This window comes from Oncorhynchus mykiss, chromosome 22 (genome assembly GCF_013265735.2).
Source record: "Oncorhynchus mykiss isolate Arlee chromosome 22, USDA_OmykA_1.1, whole genome shotgun sequence".
In the NCBI taxonomy this organism is placed as follows: domain Eukaryota; kingdom Metazoa; phylum Chordata; class Actinopteri; order Salmoniformes; family Salmonidae; genus Oncorhynchus; species Oncorhynchus mykiss.
Window position 1 is genome coordinate 15,104,124 of NC_048586.1, and position 18,230 is coordinate 15,122,353.

At 40.4% G+C, this 18,230-nt stretch overlaps 1 protein-coding gene across 2 annotated transcripts; it reads left to right on the forward strand.

The window, feature by feature from the left end:
* Window positions 1-254: 254 nt before the first annotated feature.
* mettl8 (methyltransferase like 8) lies at window positions 255-13,030 on the forward strand. Of its 2 annotated transcripts, XM_021579042.2 has the most exons (11): window positions 255-734; window positions 4,012-4,168; window positions 4,313-4,404; window positions 4,503-4,864; window positions 5,009-5,058; window positions 5,260-5,343; window positions 6,759-6,819; window positions 10,007-10,146; window positions 11,908-12,014; window positions 12,222-12,287; window positions 12,419-13,030. In XM_021579042.2, exons 2-11 carry the CDS (start codon window positions 4,017-4,019, stop codon window positions 12,574-12,576), a joined length of 1,272 nt encoding a protein of 423 aa, XP_021434717.2. In that variant the 5' UTR covers window positions 255-734; window positions 4,012-4,016; the 3' UTR covers window positions 12,577-13,030. The 2 variants fall into 2 exon arrangements, with proteins under 2 accessions (XP_021434717.2, XP_021434718.1); XM_021579043.2 differs by lacking the exon at window positions 5,260-5,343 and having other exon boundaries at window positions 454-734.
* Window positions 13,031-18,230: the final 5,200 nt, after the last annotated feature.

Here is an 18,230-nt window from a genome sequence, read left to right on the forward strand (position 1 = left end):
TACAGCCTGGAATTGAACCAGGGTCTGTAGTGATGCCTCTAGCACTGAGATGCAGTGCCTTAGATCAATGCGTCACCCGGGAGGATCATTATAGGTAGGGGTAAAGTGACTAGGCAACAGGATAGATAGACAGTAGCTGCAGCATATGTGATGAGCGTGAAAGTGTGTGTGTGTATGCGTGCATTATGGTGTCATTGTGAGTATGTGGGTAGTCTGGTGTGTGTGCATAGAATCAGTCAGTGCAAGAGAGTTAGTGCAAAAAAAAGTCAATGAGGACTTGGTCCAGACTTTGGTTTTGTCTTTGCTGTCCTGGAGTTAACGAATAAAAACCTTTAACAATAATCTTTGAGTCTTGACAAAGTGTCAGCATAAAAAATGGCTCTAAATCATAGGTCCAGATATGCAGCAAAATGGTTCCCTCTTAGCTGAGTCATCATTAGAGGGCGCTCAATGCACAGAGGCTTGTCCACTACACCAAAAACAAGGTCTTCACTCCTTACCAGCACAGCCAAGTCATAATTATGTCTAAACCCCGCCTATTTCTACAATGTATCTTCTTAAAATCTGATTTTAAACCTAACCGCAATGTTTTTCTAGCCCTATGCCTAATCTTGACCTTAAATTAACTCTAAAGTTGATTTTTTTTAATTTTTTTAAATATAGCCACATTTGACTTTGTGGCTGTGGTAACTAGTGACAACCCAAGAACACCAGTGTTGCCATAACAAAGCAAGGTAAGCGCAGTTAAATTGTTATCCACACCGGTATTCGATACTCCGACCATTTCATTGGTTCATTTACGTCTACACAGACCTGGTCCTTTAGAGAATGATAATTAAATGGGCATAACTAACAATCATGACTGCTAAAATGACGTGTCCTTAGCATCAGCTGACCACGGTGATGTCAGCCGTTATTTTATAGCTAGCTCAATTATGTTAGCTAGCTAGCAGTATGTGTTGAACGAGACTATCAACTTCCTTTCTGATGAAGTTCATATCTAACAATCAAACAATCTTAGATTTTACACTCTGGGTCCAATATTAGTTAGAATTTAAGATTTTCCTGAACATCCAACTAGTTGGAAAAGCATTTCAAAGAAGTGTTGCAGTCGCGTGGGTTTCTTAAATGCACTGCAGCATGCTGGTATGTGCAGTTCTTGACGGTACACTTCAAAGTCGTGATAGAGGGATATGCCACTGATAAAGTAAACAACCCATGGCAATGTCCTTTCGTGTCTAATTAACAGTTTCATGTAAATGTATAGTTTAATTTGGGTTTCAATACTTGCTTTGATCACTTTCCCCTAATGTGTAGTTTCATCCTTTCCCAGCTACTTCCGTTTGTTATTATTTCTGAGTTTATGGTTCATCCAGAGAGGAAGTGGAGTCTTTGTAGGAAAATCAATCTTCGATAACTCAAGAGACAGTAATTTCCATGTAAAAGGACCCATGAGCAACAAGATGTGAAGGTCATAGGAGCATGTCAATTTGGGTGTCAAAAGAAATCTGAGTCTACTTTTTATTAAGGCATACAGTGCATTTGGAAAGTATTCAAACCCCTTGACATTTTCCACATGTTGTTACGTTACAGCCGTATTCTATGGATAAAATAGTCACCCCCCTCATCCATCTACACACAATACCCCATAGTGACAAAGCAAAAACTGTTTTTTAGAAATGTTTGCATATGTATAACCCCACACACAAGTGTTCAGACTCTTTACTCAGTACTTTGTATAGTATCGTTCAGTAGAGTAAAGTGGAGAATAGTTCAGTACAGTAAGCACAATAGAATAGAGTACAGTAAAGAAAAGTAGTGTATAGATCAGTACAGTACTATAGAGTTCAGTACGGTTCACAGTACTAGTCGAGTACAATATAATCTACTGTACTAGGTTATACTTTACTGTACTGAACTCTACTGTTCTGTATTGTACTGTACTCTACTGAGCTCTATGCTGTATTTTGATGTCCAAACATGTGAAACCTAGTCTATGATTGGTTCAGATTTGGTCCGGTCCAGACCAACCAAATTTGTTCTTATTTGGGGGCAGCTCTAGCTCGTTAAAACAGCCAGTGTGTAGAATAGTACCAAAATATGCAATGGATGATATTACATATTTATACCTTTTTGTGTACCTTTTTAGGATACTTCACCATGAAGAGAATGCCATTTTATATCCATAATTATGCATTTCTGTGTAGTACAGATCAGGGACCCATAATTAAATTATGTTACTGCAATGCCATTACCAGGTGTAAATCCACTTACTGTAGTTAATTAAATAGTCAATTTGCCATGTCATAGATGACACCCCATTCTTTCTGCAGACATTGTTGAATTTAAATTTGGAGCCGATATTAAAGTTTTTGGGAAACGTGAACACAAAAAATGGAGGAAGATTTTACCGAAATTCTGTTACCAAATTTGCATCTGCACAGTTCTTCTGGTAAATGTGTTTTTGTCAAATGTTCAGTTTTTAAATTGTTAAAGTAGTCGATGTGCATAGATGTTTGTTAAACTTTGAAATCAATTATTTTTGTTTGGCGTACATAAAAAAAAATTCTCCCCAATTTCGTGGTATCCAATTGCTGGTAGTTACTGTCTTGTCTCATCGCTACATCTCCCGCACGGACTCGGGAGAGGCGAAGGTCGAGAGCCATGCGTCCTCCAAAACACAACCCAACCAAGCCGCACTGCTTCTTAACACAGCGCGCATCCAACCCGGAAGCCAGCCGCACCAATGTGTCGGAGGAAACACCGTGCACCTAGCGACCTGGTCAGCGTGCACTGCGCCCGGCCCGCCACAGGAGTCACTAGTGCGCGATGAGACGAGGATTTCCCTGCCGGCCAAACCCTCCCTAACCCGGACGACGCTAGGCCAATTGTGCGCCGCCCCATGGGCCTCCCGGTCACGTCCGGCTGTGACAGAGCCTGGGCTCAAACCCAGAGTCTCTGGTGGCACAGCTAGCATTGCGATGCAGTTCCTGAGACCACTGTGCCACCCGGGAGGCCTTGTTTGGCGTACATTTTGAGTGAAAAATCTGAGTCTCAGCTCAATTCCGTTACTGTGGAATTGCCCAGACTTGTCATTATGATGAATCAGAATTTGATGGTACAATTTGGGTAGCTCTTAATAACCCAAGTGGAGTATACCTAGTTTACAGGCAGCCCCCCTTGAGTTCTCAGCTGATGGTACTGATCACAGTTGGCTCCCTCGTGAACTACAATCCTGACGCTCTGTTTAATCCTGACGTTTTGTGTCTAAACGAAAATACGCCTCACTTGTGATATAGTTTTGGTTACCTTTGGAACTTAACTTTCAAATAAGCGAGAAAGAATCTTTCAAATGCAAAAGATGGAAAGATGTACCCGGCTGTTTTCACACATGGCCTCGGCTACAACACATCCTCTCACCTTGCGATTGCATTTCCATTGGACCATTCCATTGCACATTTCCTGTGTTTCTCAAAATACAGCCAGGTGCAACTTTCCAAAACTGCACACAATAAGTGTATATTTTGTATGAAAATAATTTCTCGCTTACACGTATTTACGTTTAGACAGAACATTGTGGGCAGCGTCAGAGCATCGGCAAAATCTCTTCAGGCGGCAGACAGCTTCGTGAATAGATGGTATAATTAAGCAATAAGGCATGAGGGGGTGTGGTATATGGCCAATATACCACGGCAAAGGGCTGCTCTTAGGCACAACACATTGCAGAGTGCCTGGACACAGCCCGTAGCCATGGTATATTGGCCATATTCCACAAACCCCCAAGGTACCTTATTGCTATTATAAACTGGTTACCAACGTAATTAGAGCAGTAAAGATACATGTTTTGTCATACCTGTGAAAAACGGTCTGATACACCACTGCTGTCAGCCAATCGGCATTTAGGGCTGGAACCACCGATTTGTAATGTTTAATACCATTTACAGTCTATTTGAAGTATTCCATAATTAAAATGGATTGATTGGTTTCTTGCCTGGTTTTCCCAATCCATAGTCTAAATGAGAGGATTACGACGCCTCTCCCTAGCCTCAGTGGCTATGGTTTGGGGCAGGGTTCCCTGCAGACTAAACAGCAGAGGGGGACAACCCCCCGCTCCTTTGGGAGCGAGGATTCTGACCAACCCTGAGGACGTCTTCCAGCATAACATGTGGTATGCGTTTGCACATCTATTATTTTGATTTAATGCAACTTTCAATGTGAAGTCTGAAGTTGATAATATGCTGTGTCAAAGGGCACAGCAGTGTATTTTGGATCAAGCATACAGTATGTTCATGTTGACATGATTGTGTTTTAGGGACCATGTGAAATGGTCTGAGGAAGAGAAAGAAAAAGCCAGACAAAAGGCAGACGATAATTCTAGCTTACGCATTCCATTAGAAGAGCAAGGTAGCCCTTCTCTCAACGTTCCTAGAAAATTATGTTCTTCATTTTGATTGTATGAAAACTAATATTCCTGTTGTTTTTGTTCTTCATCCCCCACTAAGGCAAATATGACATAGACGCCTGTAAATACTGGGACAGCTTTTATGAGATGCACCAGGACAAGTTCTTTAAAGATCGCAAGTGGCTGTTCTTGGAGTTCCCAGAGCTTCTTCCTTTAGGGCTAGAGAGCAGTGCTACTGAGGAGAGACCATGTGGGCTGCGGGCCCCATGCCCAGAGCCTGGTGTGTCAGGCAGGGAGAAAGAGACGGGCCAGCAGCGGCAACATGCACCCAGTCACCAGCACATAGATCCACTGACTAGTGATTGCCAGCAGTCCTGTAATCAAGATGGGAGAGACACTGCAGGGGCTGCCAGGCAGACCAGCTCTTTCCCAGGCGAACATGCAACTTTCAGGATCTTCGAGGTATTTTCATCTTGCTTTTATTCCTCACCTCCCATACTTGTTCAAATATTATGTAGTTCAAATGCTGTGTGGTTAGAAGTTTGGTGTTGGCTAGTAGTTGAGTCAAATGTCGTCTATTTTGACAGAATGTTATTTTTGTCATAGGTTGGATGTGGGGCTGGTAACAGTGTGTATCCTATTGTCAGCTCTATTAAGTAAGTATAACATCATTACATATATTTTATCCAGTTTGTCTTTTAAATGGTTATACACTCAGATCAAAAAAAATGTGTTGATGCATGGCATCACAAACTGAACCTGTGGTGTTCAATGGTAGATATTTTTTTTTGGAACTATTCTGGAATAACATTGTCTCTCTTGAAGGCAAATGTTTTGATATTTACTTTGTTATGCAGACAACCTGTGCCAAAGCATGATGTCATCTTGCATATAACATTTTGTCCAGAGGACTTGGCAAGGCTAGGAGAGGAAAGTAACAAGTAGGAAGTGTTTAACCTTGGACTGCATGCATAACCCTATGAATGACTCTTCAATGAAATGGAAAGCATGTTATCTGATAGCCAATGTATTAGTCCCTCAGTCTCCCTGCTAGGTGGGTGATTAAGAGCTATTTTGTTCAGTAAATATTTACTGATTGCTACTGTAGATCTTATACAGTTAAGTCTACCTGTCATTATACACTTAACTTGTATCCCTACTCTACACCCCTTTAATTTTTCCACGTTTTGTTGTGTTACAGCCGGAATTTAAAATGGATTACATTTAGATTTTGTGTCACGGGCCAACACACAATAATACCCCATAATGTCAAAGTGGAATTATATTTTTTGACATTTTTACAAATGAATTCAATGAAAAGCCTTGAGTCAATAAGTATTCAAACCCTTTGTTATACGTGCACTGTGCCCGGCCCGCCACAGGAGTCACTCGTGAGACAAGGATATCCCTGCCGGCCAAACCCTCCCTAACCCGGACGACGCTGGGCCAATTGTGCGTCGCCCCATGGACCTCCCTGTCGCGGCCGACTGTGACAGAGCCTGGGCTCAAACCCAGAGTCGCTGGTGGCACAGCTAGCATTGCGATAAAGTGCCTTAGACCACTGTGCCACCCAGGAGGCGTTCCCCACACATACAATTATCTGTAGGTCCCTCAGTCGAGCAGTGAATTTCAAACACAGATTCAACTACAAACACCAGGGTGGATTTCAAATGCCTTGCAACGAAGGGTGCCTATTGGTAGATGAGTAAGAAAAAAAAGCAGACATTGAATATCCCTTTGAACATGGTAAAGTTATTAATTACACTTTGGATGGTGTATCAATGCACCCAGTAACTACAAAGATACAGGCGTCCTTCCTTACTCAGTTTCTGGAGAGGAAGGAAACTCCTCTGGGATTTTACCATGAGGCCAATGGTGACTTTAAAACAGTTACAAAGTTGAATTTGTGACTTGAAAATGGCTGTTTTAGCAATGATCAACTTGACAAAGCTTGAAGAATTTAACAAGAATAATGTGAAAATATTGTACAATCCAGTTGTGCAAAGCTCATAGAGACTCACAGCTGTAATCTCTGCCAAAGGTGATTCCCCATAGGTGAACACTATGGGGTGTGAATACTTATGTAAATGAGATATTTCTGTATTTCGTTTTCAATAAATTTGCAAACATTTCTAAAAGCTATTTTTCGCTTTCATCAGTGGCATTGTCTAGATGGGTGAGGATCTATTTATTCCATTTTGAATTCAGCCTGAAACACAACGGAATGTGGAATAAGTCAAGGAGTATGAATACTTTCTGAAGGCACTGTATCTTTTTGTTTTGTATTGGTGTGTTTGTGGTGAAAATGCTATGAACACAAGCTGACAAGTTCCCTATCTGTGTTGCTGTCTTATAGAGACACAGGGACATTCTTATACTGCTGTGACTTTTCCCCCCGTGCTGTCCAGCTGGTCAAGGTAAGCTCTCTTTAAGATCTAGATACAATTTTCCAAACACGCAAGATTCTTACAAACAAAACATTGAAAACAGGTTGAAATCTGGGTGAAATAACATCATTACAAACAGGTTGAAATCTGGTCGAAATTGAATCATGACAAACAGGTTATTACGTCACGGTCAAGCTACTTGTTTGTCTTGTTTTTCACATGATCCTTCTCTTCTACTCCGAATGTTAGGCATCTCACCTTGCTTGATTTGAGGCCTGGTGGACATTTGATGCTCTTGTAATTTACAGTCTTTTATCAAATGGCCATGGCCAGCAGTCCTTGACATTATTGCATAGAGTCCTTGAGATGCAGAGCATTTATCTTTAATCTGAGACTAGAGCAGCCTACTAGGAACAGACTGTGTGCCCTCATTAGAGGTTGTTACATTTATCCTTCTCTGTTGTCAGTTGCTTTGCGATTTATGGGTGCAATCCTTTCCAAGTCTATTTAAGAGCTTAATATGATGTTGCTCAATTAATGCTACGTATCTACTCATGAAACACTAGGAAAACACCTAGTTTGTTCACATTGCTAATACTATTGCTGGCTTGAAGTAACCACCTCATAAGTTAAATTATGTAATTATTTCGAACTGTACTGTAAAGTACTGGTGTGTTTACGGGTGCCTTCAGTTATATGCACCTTTTAGTGGTGATTTAGTGTAAGGTCTTGCCACAACGGCTTATTTGTTTTAGGGGGGAGTGGTTCAGTTTCCAGGAGTATTATTTATCCCCTTTTAACCTGATAATGGTCATGTTTTTTCAGTAAATGTAAGAAAATAAGTGAATAATAGTTTTTAATTCAAAATTGCTTACATTAAACATGCCTTGTGATCTTTTTCTTCTAATTATGAAAATAATTACATTCTCACATAATGCATAGTCGATGTAGGTTTGTCAAATTAAAAATAAATGTTAAAAATGTCACATGTTTCTTAAACTTTCTCACGGGTACTTTTCCAACAATGCAGAGTTTAAGATAACAAAAATGTATAATAATGCCACGAGGAATACATAAACAGTGAATAACAAATAACAATGAGTAAAAATAACCTGGCTATATACAGGGATGATAGTCATTTAGGCAGGTTACCTTGGCGTTCTTGGGCACAGGCACTATGGTAATCTGCTTGAAAAAAGTTGGTATTACAGACTGGGTGAGGGATAGGTTGAAAATGTCAGTGAAGACACTTGCCAGCTGGTCAACACATGCTCTGAGTGCGCGTCCTGGTATTCCGTCTGGCCCCGTGGCCTTGCAATTGTTATCCTGTTTAAAGGTCTTACTCACATTGGCTACAGAGAGCGAGATCGTCCGGAACAGCTGGTGCACTCATGCATGGTTCAGTGTTCCTTGCCTGGAATCGAGCATAAAAGGCATTTAGCTCGTCTGGTAGGCTCGCGGCATAGGACAGCTCGCTGCTGGGTTTCCCTTTGTAATTCCTGATAATATGCAAGCCCTGCCACATCCGCTGAGCCTCAGAGCCAGCGTAGTAGAATTCAATCTTAGTCCTGTATTGACGCTTTGCCTGACGGCTCGTCGGAGGTTGTAGCAGGATTTCTTATAAACATCCGGATCAGTGTCCCGCTCCTTAAAAGCGGGAGCTCTAGCCTTCAGCTCAGTGTGGATATTGCCTGTAATCCATGGCTTCTGGTTCTGGTTATTAATGAAGCTGGTGGCTGATGTGGAAAACTCCTCAATGTTATTGGATTAATCCCGGAACATATTCCAGTCTGTGCTAGCAAAACAGTCCTGTTGCTTACCATCTGCTTCATCATACCACTTCCGTATTGAGCGCGTCACCGGTACTTCCTGTTTGAGTTTTTGCTTGTAAGCAGGAAGCAGGAGGATAGAGTTGTGGTCTAATTTGCCAAATGGAGGGCTTGGAGGGCCTTGTATGCATTTTTGTATGTGGAGTAAAAGTGATTTACAGTTTTGTCACTTCTAGTTGCACAGGTGACACTGGTAAAAATGTAGTTAAAACGCTTTCAGTTTCCCTGCATTAAAATCATTGGCCATGAGAAACGCCGCCAGTAGATGTATTTTTATTAAATTTTTTACTTATGGGCCTGTACAGCTTGGTCTTAGTGCCAGCATCGGACTATGGCGGTAAATAGACAGCTACGGGAAAAAAACATTATATAAATTGGTAAATAGTCTGGTCTGCAGCTTATCATGAGGTTTTCTAACTAAGGCGGGCAATAACTTGAGACTTCCTTAACATTCCTTAACAACTGGTACGCAATGTACCAGTTGTTGTTAACAAAGAGACACACCCCTCCTCCCTTTGTCTTACCCGAGTCTGCCAGCTGGTCTAGATGTATAGAAAAACCAGTGAGATGTATATTATCCATGTCCTCGTTCAGCCACAACTCTGAGAAACATAGAATATGATCGTTTTTCAGGTCCTTTTAATAGGATAGTCTCGAACGGAGCTCATCCAGTTTGTTCTCCAGTGATTGCATGTTCGCCAATAGAACAGAGGGCAATGACGGTCTTTTTGCTCGCAGACATAGTCTCGTCAGGATGCCGCCTCGCCTGCCTCTCTTTCAAAATCGAGGTTAGTGATCGCTGTTCTGATGTCCAGAATCTGTTTCCGGTCATAGGAAATGATGGCGGAGAAATAAGTAATAAAAAAAGAGTTACGATCATCGTTAAGAAACACATAAAATAGCAGAATTGGTCAGGCGCCGTAAGACAGCTCCTATCCACTGCAGCGCCATATTGGTTTCGTAACTAACTGTAGAATTTGTTATGGCGGCAGATAGCCTTGTGGTTAGAGCGTTGGCCCAGTAACCGAAAGGTTGCTAGATCGAATCCCCGAGCTGACAAGGTAAAAATCTGTCATTCTGTCCCTGAACAAGGGGGCCGTCATTGTAAATAATAATTGATTTCTTAACTGACTTGCCTAGTTAAATAAAAAAACTTTTTCAATTTTTTTTTATGTCTTTGAGGAGCTTGTTAATACATTCAGGGCCATTTTTTTGTGTGAATTAAGCAAGAATTTTAAGAAATCCAAATTGCCATCATAAGAGCTCGATAGTAGGTTTTAAGCTATGCACTACATTTAACCAATTAATGAGTTTAATTGTTAACATACTGATATCATTGTGCTATTTGGAATCAGAGGCCACTTAGTCTCCTCTTTTTCTCCATGTAGGACCACCCAGACTATGACCAGTCTGTGTGTCACGCCTTTGTTCAGGACGTCTGTGACGAGGTGGGCTCCTTTCCGTTCCCTCCACTGAGCCTGGATGTTATTCTGCTGGTCTTCGTGCTGTCCTCCATTCACCCCGAGCGGTAGGTGATGTTTAGGAGACAAAGGCAGGAGCACCAACTCTCATTTATCACCTCCCCATGCTTTGTCTGAATGTCATTACTAATCTAACCCTCTCCACCCTCCAAAAACAGGCCCTCTCTCACACTCTGAGGGTATGCTATTTTGTACTACCGTGTGTGTTTTGAATCAAGAACATTCTGGGTTTATTTATACAGATTTATATGCATTTGCTAATTGCAAATGTTTTGTATGATAAGGCAAGTGCAAGTGAATAAGCAAAATACCCATTGAAGTAGCATGCTGACTGAGATCAGTTTAGGACGTAAGCTCTAGTGTGCTGTTCATGTAGCTAACCCCAACCCTTTAAAAGTAGCACAGAATAGGGGAGCCTGGCGGGTAGGAGTGTTGGGTTAGTAACCGAAAGGTTGCTGGATTGAATCCCCGAGCCGACAATGTAAAAAATCTGTTGTTCTGCCCCTGAGCAAGGCAGTTAACCCCCAACAACAACTGCTCCCCTGGCGCCAATGACGTGGCTGACGATTTAAGGCAGCCCCCCGCACCTCTCTGATTCAGAGTCGTTGGGTTAAATGCAGAAGACGCATCAGTTGAATGCATTCAGTTGTACAACTGACGAGGTATCCCCCTTTCCCCTCATACAGTACTGTATGTGCCTATTTGCAGTCTATTTATGATTCACTTCAAAATGGCATTAAGTCTAACTGCAGATCCGTTTGCCCTGGGTACTTGGATGCTTGCTTTTTGTAACAAACAGTGACATTTCACTTCATACTGAGGCCCCTGAAGATTGCAGCTGATTAGAATTATGGATATGGGCTGGCTGCCAGCCAGCTCTCACATCAAGCCGTAATAGATTTTCCTGTATTCCATCACTTTTCATTTTATATTTGATGTAGAGGTAAGTTGGTACTGTCCTGGGGTTTCATCTCAGTACCTCCTGCCATTTTCTTGCTGTGTAAAATCTTTAATGGTTCAGGTTGTTATTGAGCTCTAAGTGAGTATTGAGTGTAGTGCCAGGAGTATCATGGAGCATATTGTCTCTACAATGGGCCATTGATTGCTGATTCGCTTCAGTCATTAGAAGCAGCTTGTTACTGTATTTATCAGTCAAAGTCAAAAGGCTTCTACTGCAGGCATTTTCTGTGGGTGTATAACTGTGTGATTTTGAAATATGCTCTCTTTTAGCTCACTAACTTTCTGTCAGACATCACGTACACTGCATTCGGAAAGTATTCAGACCTCTTCCCCCTTTCCCCCATTTTGTTACGTTACAGCCTTATTCTAAAATGGACTAAAAAAGATTGATTAAATCTACTCACAATACCCCATAATTACAAAGATGTAGATATATGAGCGGGAAAAAACAACGTTATACATTTTAGAATACGGCTGAAATGTAACAAAATCTGGAAAAAGTCAAGAGGTCTGAATCATTTCTGAGTGCACTGTATGTTAGCTGAGATGCTACTGTACATTTGAACAGCTAACATATTGGGGAGGAGAGTACAGTCAAATTCTTACCCCTTTTCTCCCTTGCAAAAGCCTAACAGCTTGTACTGTACTGTATATGTTAATTTCCTGGGAAGCCTTGCTCTGGAATGATAAAATGAACATCTCTGAAAATGTGTCTAACTATCCTTGTGAAGTTTTTCTGTCGACTGCCCAATTTTGTGCATCATACCTTTGCAAATTAAGACATTGTTTTGAGAAGGAAACTGATTAATTGATTGGTTGGTTTGTCATTTGATTGGTTCCTTTGACAGAGTCCAAGGAGTTGTGACCCGGTTGTCTCAATTCCTGAAACCCGGAGGGATACTCCTCTTCCGGGATTATGGCAGATATGACCTATCACAACTACGGTTTAAAAAAGGTGCCATTCTAATCTTAACTTTAGATAAAGTGCATTTTCACAAAGTATACACTTTACAGAGGAAATAAATATAATTAAGTGGGGAAAAACAGCAGATCATAATCATTTGAAATAGGTAGGCAGTTCATACTTGGTAGTGGATACATTTTATTGTCTAAAGTGGCTATTTGTTAATAATGACAGTGAGATATTTTCTCTGATCAACAGGTCGATGTTTGTCAGAGAATTTCTACTCAAGGGGAGATGGAACGTGTGTTTATTTCTTCACAAAAGGTAAATTGATTCAAAAGTCTCTGGGAATATTGTATCTCTGAATATTGTGTGTAGACATTATTTCAAATCTAATCTCAAATAATTTAGTGGTGGTAATGTGTGATGGTAATATTATGTTACTCTTTCCACAGATGAAGTTCACAGTTTATTTTCCAATGCTGGTTTGGAAGAAATTCAGAATCTGGAGGATAGGCGACTACAGGTGAACAGAGGGAAGAAAGTTGTAATGCGCAGAGTGTGGATGCAAAGCAAGTTTAAAAAACCTCAACCACTAGCACCACCATTGTAGTCTACCACCACTGTCCCTGCTCGGACGAACATGTTGCCCCAGGTTGGCTTTAGCAAGGACTTGTCTATCCAAATCAGAGGTCAGAAGGAGGTCTTAAGCATGTCTCAGTGCAGTGAGATGTGTTAGTGTGATGCATTTACAGTACCACTGGGATGGTCCATTATCAGGCTGAGGGAGTGGTCAACTATCGTGCCAAGGAAGTACCTTCTGGTTGTTGTGTGCTTATTATGGGTTTCACATGCCATGTATGTAAAACTCACTTTTTGTAGGGAGACAAATGTCATTTATTTTTCTGGTTGAGTGTATGCATACATATACATATTTAATTAAACAGTTTTATATGTTGTATAAACCCATAAAATGAAAATCTATGAATGATACTGTCATAAAAAGGACTTATTTGTACCTTCCTTAGTTGGACATTTAACAATACATTAAAATTGTACCTGCTATAGTTGTTGTAGTTGAGTGATTGATTTCCAATTATTTGCACACAACAGAATTATAACTCAAAATAAGTTTTATGTTCTGTCTCTGATGAAATATATTGATTATATACATTAGACTTTTGATATTATGTTAATGAATTGTGGTAATGCAAATTCTTGAATAATGCCATTTCTGGCACCTGGTATATGTGTTTTGTACCTATATGCTAAGCAACATGTCATATCTGAATGATATAAAATGGAAATGCAACTAATTTATTTGGTAATGCAGTGAACAAAATCAAAAGCACAAAAACGATTTAAATGTTATTTAAATGAATACAGAGTAAATTCGTTTATGGATAATATTCTGAAAGTCAATTATAAACCGGTTTATTTAATGTCCTATTTCATTTGGTATTTACCTAACATTGTTTTTAAACTCTGTGGCCTGAATGCCAAGTGTCTCATCTGGAGGAACCTGGCACCATCCCTACGGTGAAGCATGCTGTGGGGATGTTTTTCAGCGGCAGGGACTGGGAGACTAGACAGGATCGAGGCAAAGATGAACGAATCAAAGTACAGCGAGATCCTTCCTTGATGAAAACCTGCTCGAGAGTATTCAGGACCTCAGACTGGGGCAAAGGTTCACCAACAACAGGACAAATCACATTTTGTTGGTCACATGGTTAGCAAATGTTAATGCGAATGTAGCGAAATGCTTGTGCTTCTAGTTCCGACAGTGCAGTAATATCTAACATGTAATCTTAACAAATTCACAATGACTACCTTACACACACAAATGTAAGGTGATGGAATAAGAATTTGTACATATAAATATATGGATGCGCGATGGCCTAGGCAAGATGCAATATATGGTATAAAATACAGTATATACATATGATGAGTAATGTAAGATATGTAAACATTATTCAAATGTCATTATTTAAAGTGACTCATGATACCTTTATTAAATCCATTTATTAAATTGGCCAGTGATTTGAGTCTGTATGTTGGCAGCAGCCTCTCTATGTTAGTGATGGCTGTTTAGCAGTCTGATGGCCTGGAGATAGAAGCTGTTTTTCAGTCTCTCGGTCCCTGCTTTGATACACATGTACGGCGAGGTGAACCGGCAGTGGCTCGGATGTTTGTTGTTCTTGATGATCTTTTTGGCCTTCTTGTGACATCGGGTGCTGTAGGTGTCCTGGATGGCAGGTAGTTTGCCCCCGGTGATGTGTTGTGCAGACCGCATTACCCTCTGGAGAGCCTTGCGGTTGAGGGCGGAGCAGTTGCCATATGAGGCGGTGATACAGCCCAACAGGATGCTCTTGATTGTGCATCTGTAAAAGTTTTTGAGGGTTTTAGGTGACAAGCCAAATTTCTTCAGCCTCCTGAGGTTGAAGAGGAGCTGTTGCACCTTCTTCACCACGCTGCCTGTGTGGGTGGACAATTTAGTTTTGTCCGTGATGTGTACGCTGAGGAACTTAAAACTTTTCACCTTCTCCACTACTGTCCCATCGATGTGGATAGGGGGGTGCTCCCTCTGCTGTTTCCTGAACATATCCTGAATGAGCCATGTTTCCGTGAAACAGAGAATGTTACAATCTCTGATGTCTCTCTGGAAGGCAACTCGTGCCCTAATTTCGTCCACCTTGTTGTATAAAGACTGGACTTTGGCGAGTAATATGCTCAGAAGCAGTGGATGGTGTGGTCGCCTTCTAAGTCTGACCAGGAGGCCACTCCATCTGCCTGTCCTGCGGCGACGACGTTGTTTTGGGTCGGCCTCTGGGATTAGACCCAATGTCCAGGGTGGAGGTCCGAACAAAGGATCCGCTTCGGGAAAGTCATATTCCTGGTCGTAATGTTGGTAAGTTGACGTCGATCTTATATCCAATAGTTCTTCCCGGCTGTATGTAATAACACTTAAGATTTTCTGGGCTAACAATGTAAGAAATAATACATTTAAAAAACTCATTACTGCATAGTTTCCTAAGGACTTGAAGCAAGGCTACCATCTCTGTTGGCGCCATCTTGCATCCATCTTGGCTGTGTGGGACAACGACCCACACAGCCAAGACAACGCAGGAGTGGCTTCAGGACAAGTCTCTGAATGTCCTTGAGTGGCCCAGCAAGAGCCCGGACTGGAACCTGATCGAACATCTCTGGAGAGACCTGAAAATAGCTGTGCAGCAACGCTCCCCATCCAACCTTACAGAGCTTGAGAGGATCTGTAGAGAGGAATGGGAGAAACTCCCCAAATACAGGTGTGCCAAGCTTGTAACATCATACCCAAGAAGACTTGAGGCTAATTGCTGTCAAAGGTGCTTCAACAGTACTGAGTAAAGGGTCTGAATACTTATGTAAATGTGATGTTTAGGCTTTTTATTTGTAATAAATTGGCGAAAATGTAAAAAAACTGTTTTTGCTTTGCCATTATGGGGTATTGTGTGTAAATGAGGGGGGAAAAATATTTTACACATTTTAGAATAAGGCTGTAATGTAACAAACAACATGTGGAAAAGGTCAGGGGGTCTGAATACTTTCCGAATGCATGTAGGTGCCATTTAGGATGCACACAAAGTCAAGTCCGAAGTTGGAAATATATGCTGGCTGACTTTTTACAGAGAATAATTTACATTAAACAAATACATAATACTGTATTTAATAAACTGTATTATGGAAATAAATTCTAAAATAATAATAATAACAAAATATTTTTTTGCCACCAAAATCTTTGTAGCCTTACCAATTCGTACACAAATCAAATCAAATGTATTTATATAGCCCTTCTTACATCAGCTGATATCTCAAAGTACTGTACAGAAACACAGCATAAAACCCCAAACAGCAAGCATTGCAGGTGTAGAAGCACGAAGCAATGCAGGTGTACCACAGGAGGTTGGTGGTACCTTAATTGATGAGAAGTGGCTATTGGTAATGACTGGAGCAGAATAAGTGTCATGGTATCAAATACATCAAACACATGGAAAACCATGTGTTTGATGCCATTCCATTTGCTCCATTCCAGCCATTATTATGAGCCGTCCTCCCCTCATCAGCCACCACTTTCGTACACTGCCTTCTTGGCTGAGGATGATGGATTGAAAAAGTATGTTGGATTCCTTTGTAACTGACACTCGTTTGAATTATGAAATGATTTGCATGTATTTGGTGGAAAGAGCATTCCAGTGTAATATTTTGTTCTGTTTTACTTGGAAATAATGTGAAAATTCGGAAACATAATATAATTCCATGTGGGAACCTTGATGTCATAATAGGACTATTTGTTTTGTTGACAGTCCTACCTGAAACAGAACCAAGGACATTCAACGTTTTTCAACAAAGAAACGTGCTAACTAATGTATTTTTAAAAATGTTTAATTTTATTATTTTTAGATGTTCAAATATATTTGTTGGTGTTGAATAAGTATTATTCACTTGCCATTATTGTCATTTTATGTTTGCTTATTGTCTAACTCTAGGTCAAAAAACGTTGATGTAGTTCATAGTGCAGAATGACCTTGGAAGCTAATTTATTATTACAACAGATACTGATGGAAATAGTGGGTCCTTTTTTCATTCAATTTTGACACTAGCTAGAGTTGAATCAATAGGCCTATGCAATTGTTAAAATATTATCTGACTTGGATAAAATGCCATAAGCTCCATTTTACTCAACATTTTCATCTGTGTGTGCATGTTTATGTTCTGCATTATCAATTCATGTTTTGCGTGTTCGTGTGTGTCTGTGTGTGAGACAGCGAGATAGAGTTAGTTTTGTTGATTGGAGAGTTTTGTTGATGTGAGTTGGTGCCTGTTTGATAACATCTGGTTTACATCACATTTAATTCATTAATTCAATTCAATCCATTAAAGGGGCAATCTGGGATTGGTACATCCATTCTTGGACATTTGAATTAATATATGGCCATTGATTCTTGTATAATATAACTTAGAAATGCCTCATGAGCAATGGTTAGAAGCATGTTTTACTCCATTGTTTGAAGACAATGTAATTGTAAACAGCTTCATTAAATAGTACCCGCAAAACACCAGTCTCAATGTCAACAGTGAAGAGTCGACTCAGGGATGCTGTCCTTCTGGGCAGAGTTGCAAAGAAAAAGCCATATCTCAGACTGTCCAATAAAAGATTAAGATGGGCAAAAGAACACAGACACTGGACAGAGGAACTCTGCCTAGAAGGCTAGCATCTTGGAGTTGCCTCTTCACTGTTGACGTTGAGACTGTTGTTTTGCGAGTACTATTTAATGAAGCTGCCGGTTGAGGACTTGTGAGGCATCTGTTTATCAAACTAGACACTCTAATGTACTTGTCCTCTTGCTCAGTTGTGCACCGGAGCCTCCCACTCCTCTTTCTATTCTGGTTAGGGCCAGTTTGCACTGTACTGTGAAGGGAGTAGGACCATAGCGTTGTACCAGATCTTCAGTTTCTTGGCCATTTCTCAGAAAACGAATAAACTGACGAGTTTCAGAAGACAGTTCTTTGTTTCTGGCCATTTTGAGCCTCTAATCGAACCCACAAATGCTGATGCTCCAGATACTCAACTAGTCTAAAGAAGGCCAGTTTTATTTCTTCTTTAATTAGCACAACAGTTATCAGCTGTGCTAACATAATTGCAAATGGTTTTCTAATAATCAATTAGCCTTTTAAAATGATAAACCTGAATTAGCTAACACAACATACCATTGGAACACAGGAGTGATAGTTGCTGATAATGGGCCTCTGTACGCCTATGTAGTTATTCCATAAAAAATCTGCCGTTTCCAGCTAAAACAGTCATTTACAACATTAACAATGTCTACACTGTATTTCTGATCAATTTGATGTTATTTTAATGAACAAAAAATGTGCTTTTATTTCAAAAACAAGGACATTTCTAAGTGACCCCAAACTTTTGAACGGTAGTGTATAATTTTGTTCTCATGGATGGTCAGTCCTTGCACCCATATGTGAAGTCCTTGCGTCTATGTATTTGACAGTGGTTACCTTTCTCCTGGCCCATTCCTCAGCTGTTAACCAAATTAAATTGTGGGGAAAATGCTTTGTTAATTTTGGAATCCCAGATTTCCTCTTTAAAAGGGGTCAAACTGCAGGACGTACACATCTCATAATAATGACTTACTATTTCATAATTATGACTTACTATCGCACTATAATGACTTACTATTTCATAATTGACTTACAATCCCATAATGACTAACTATC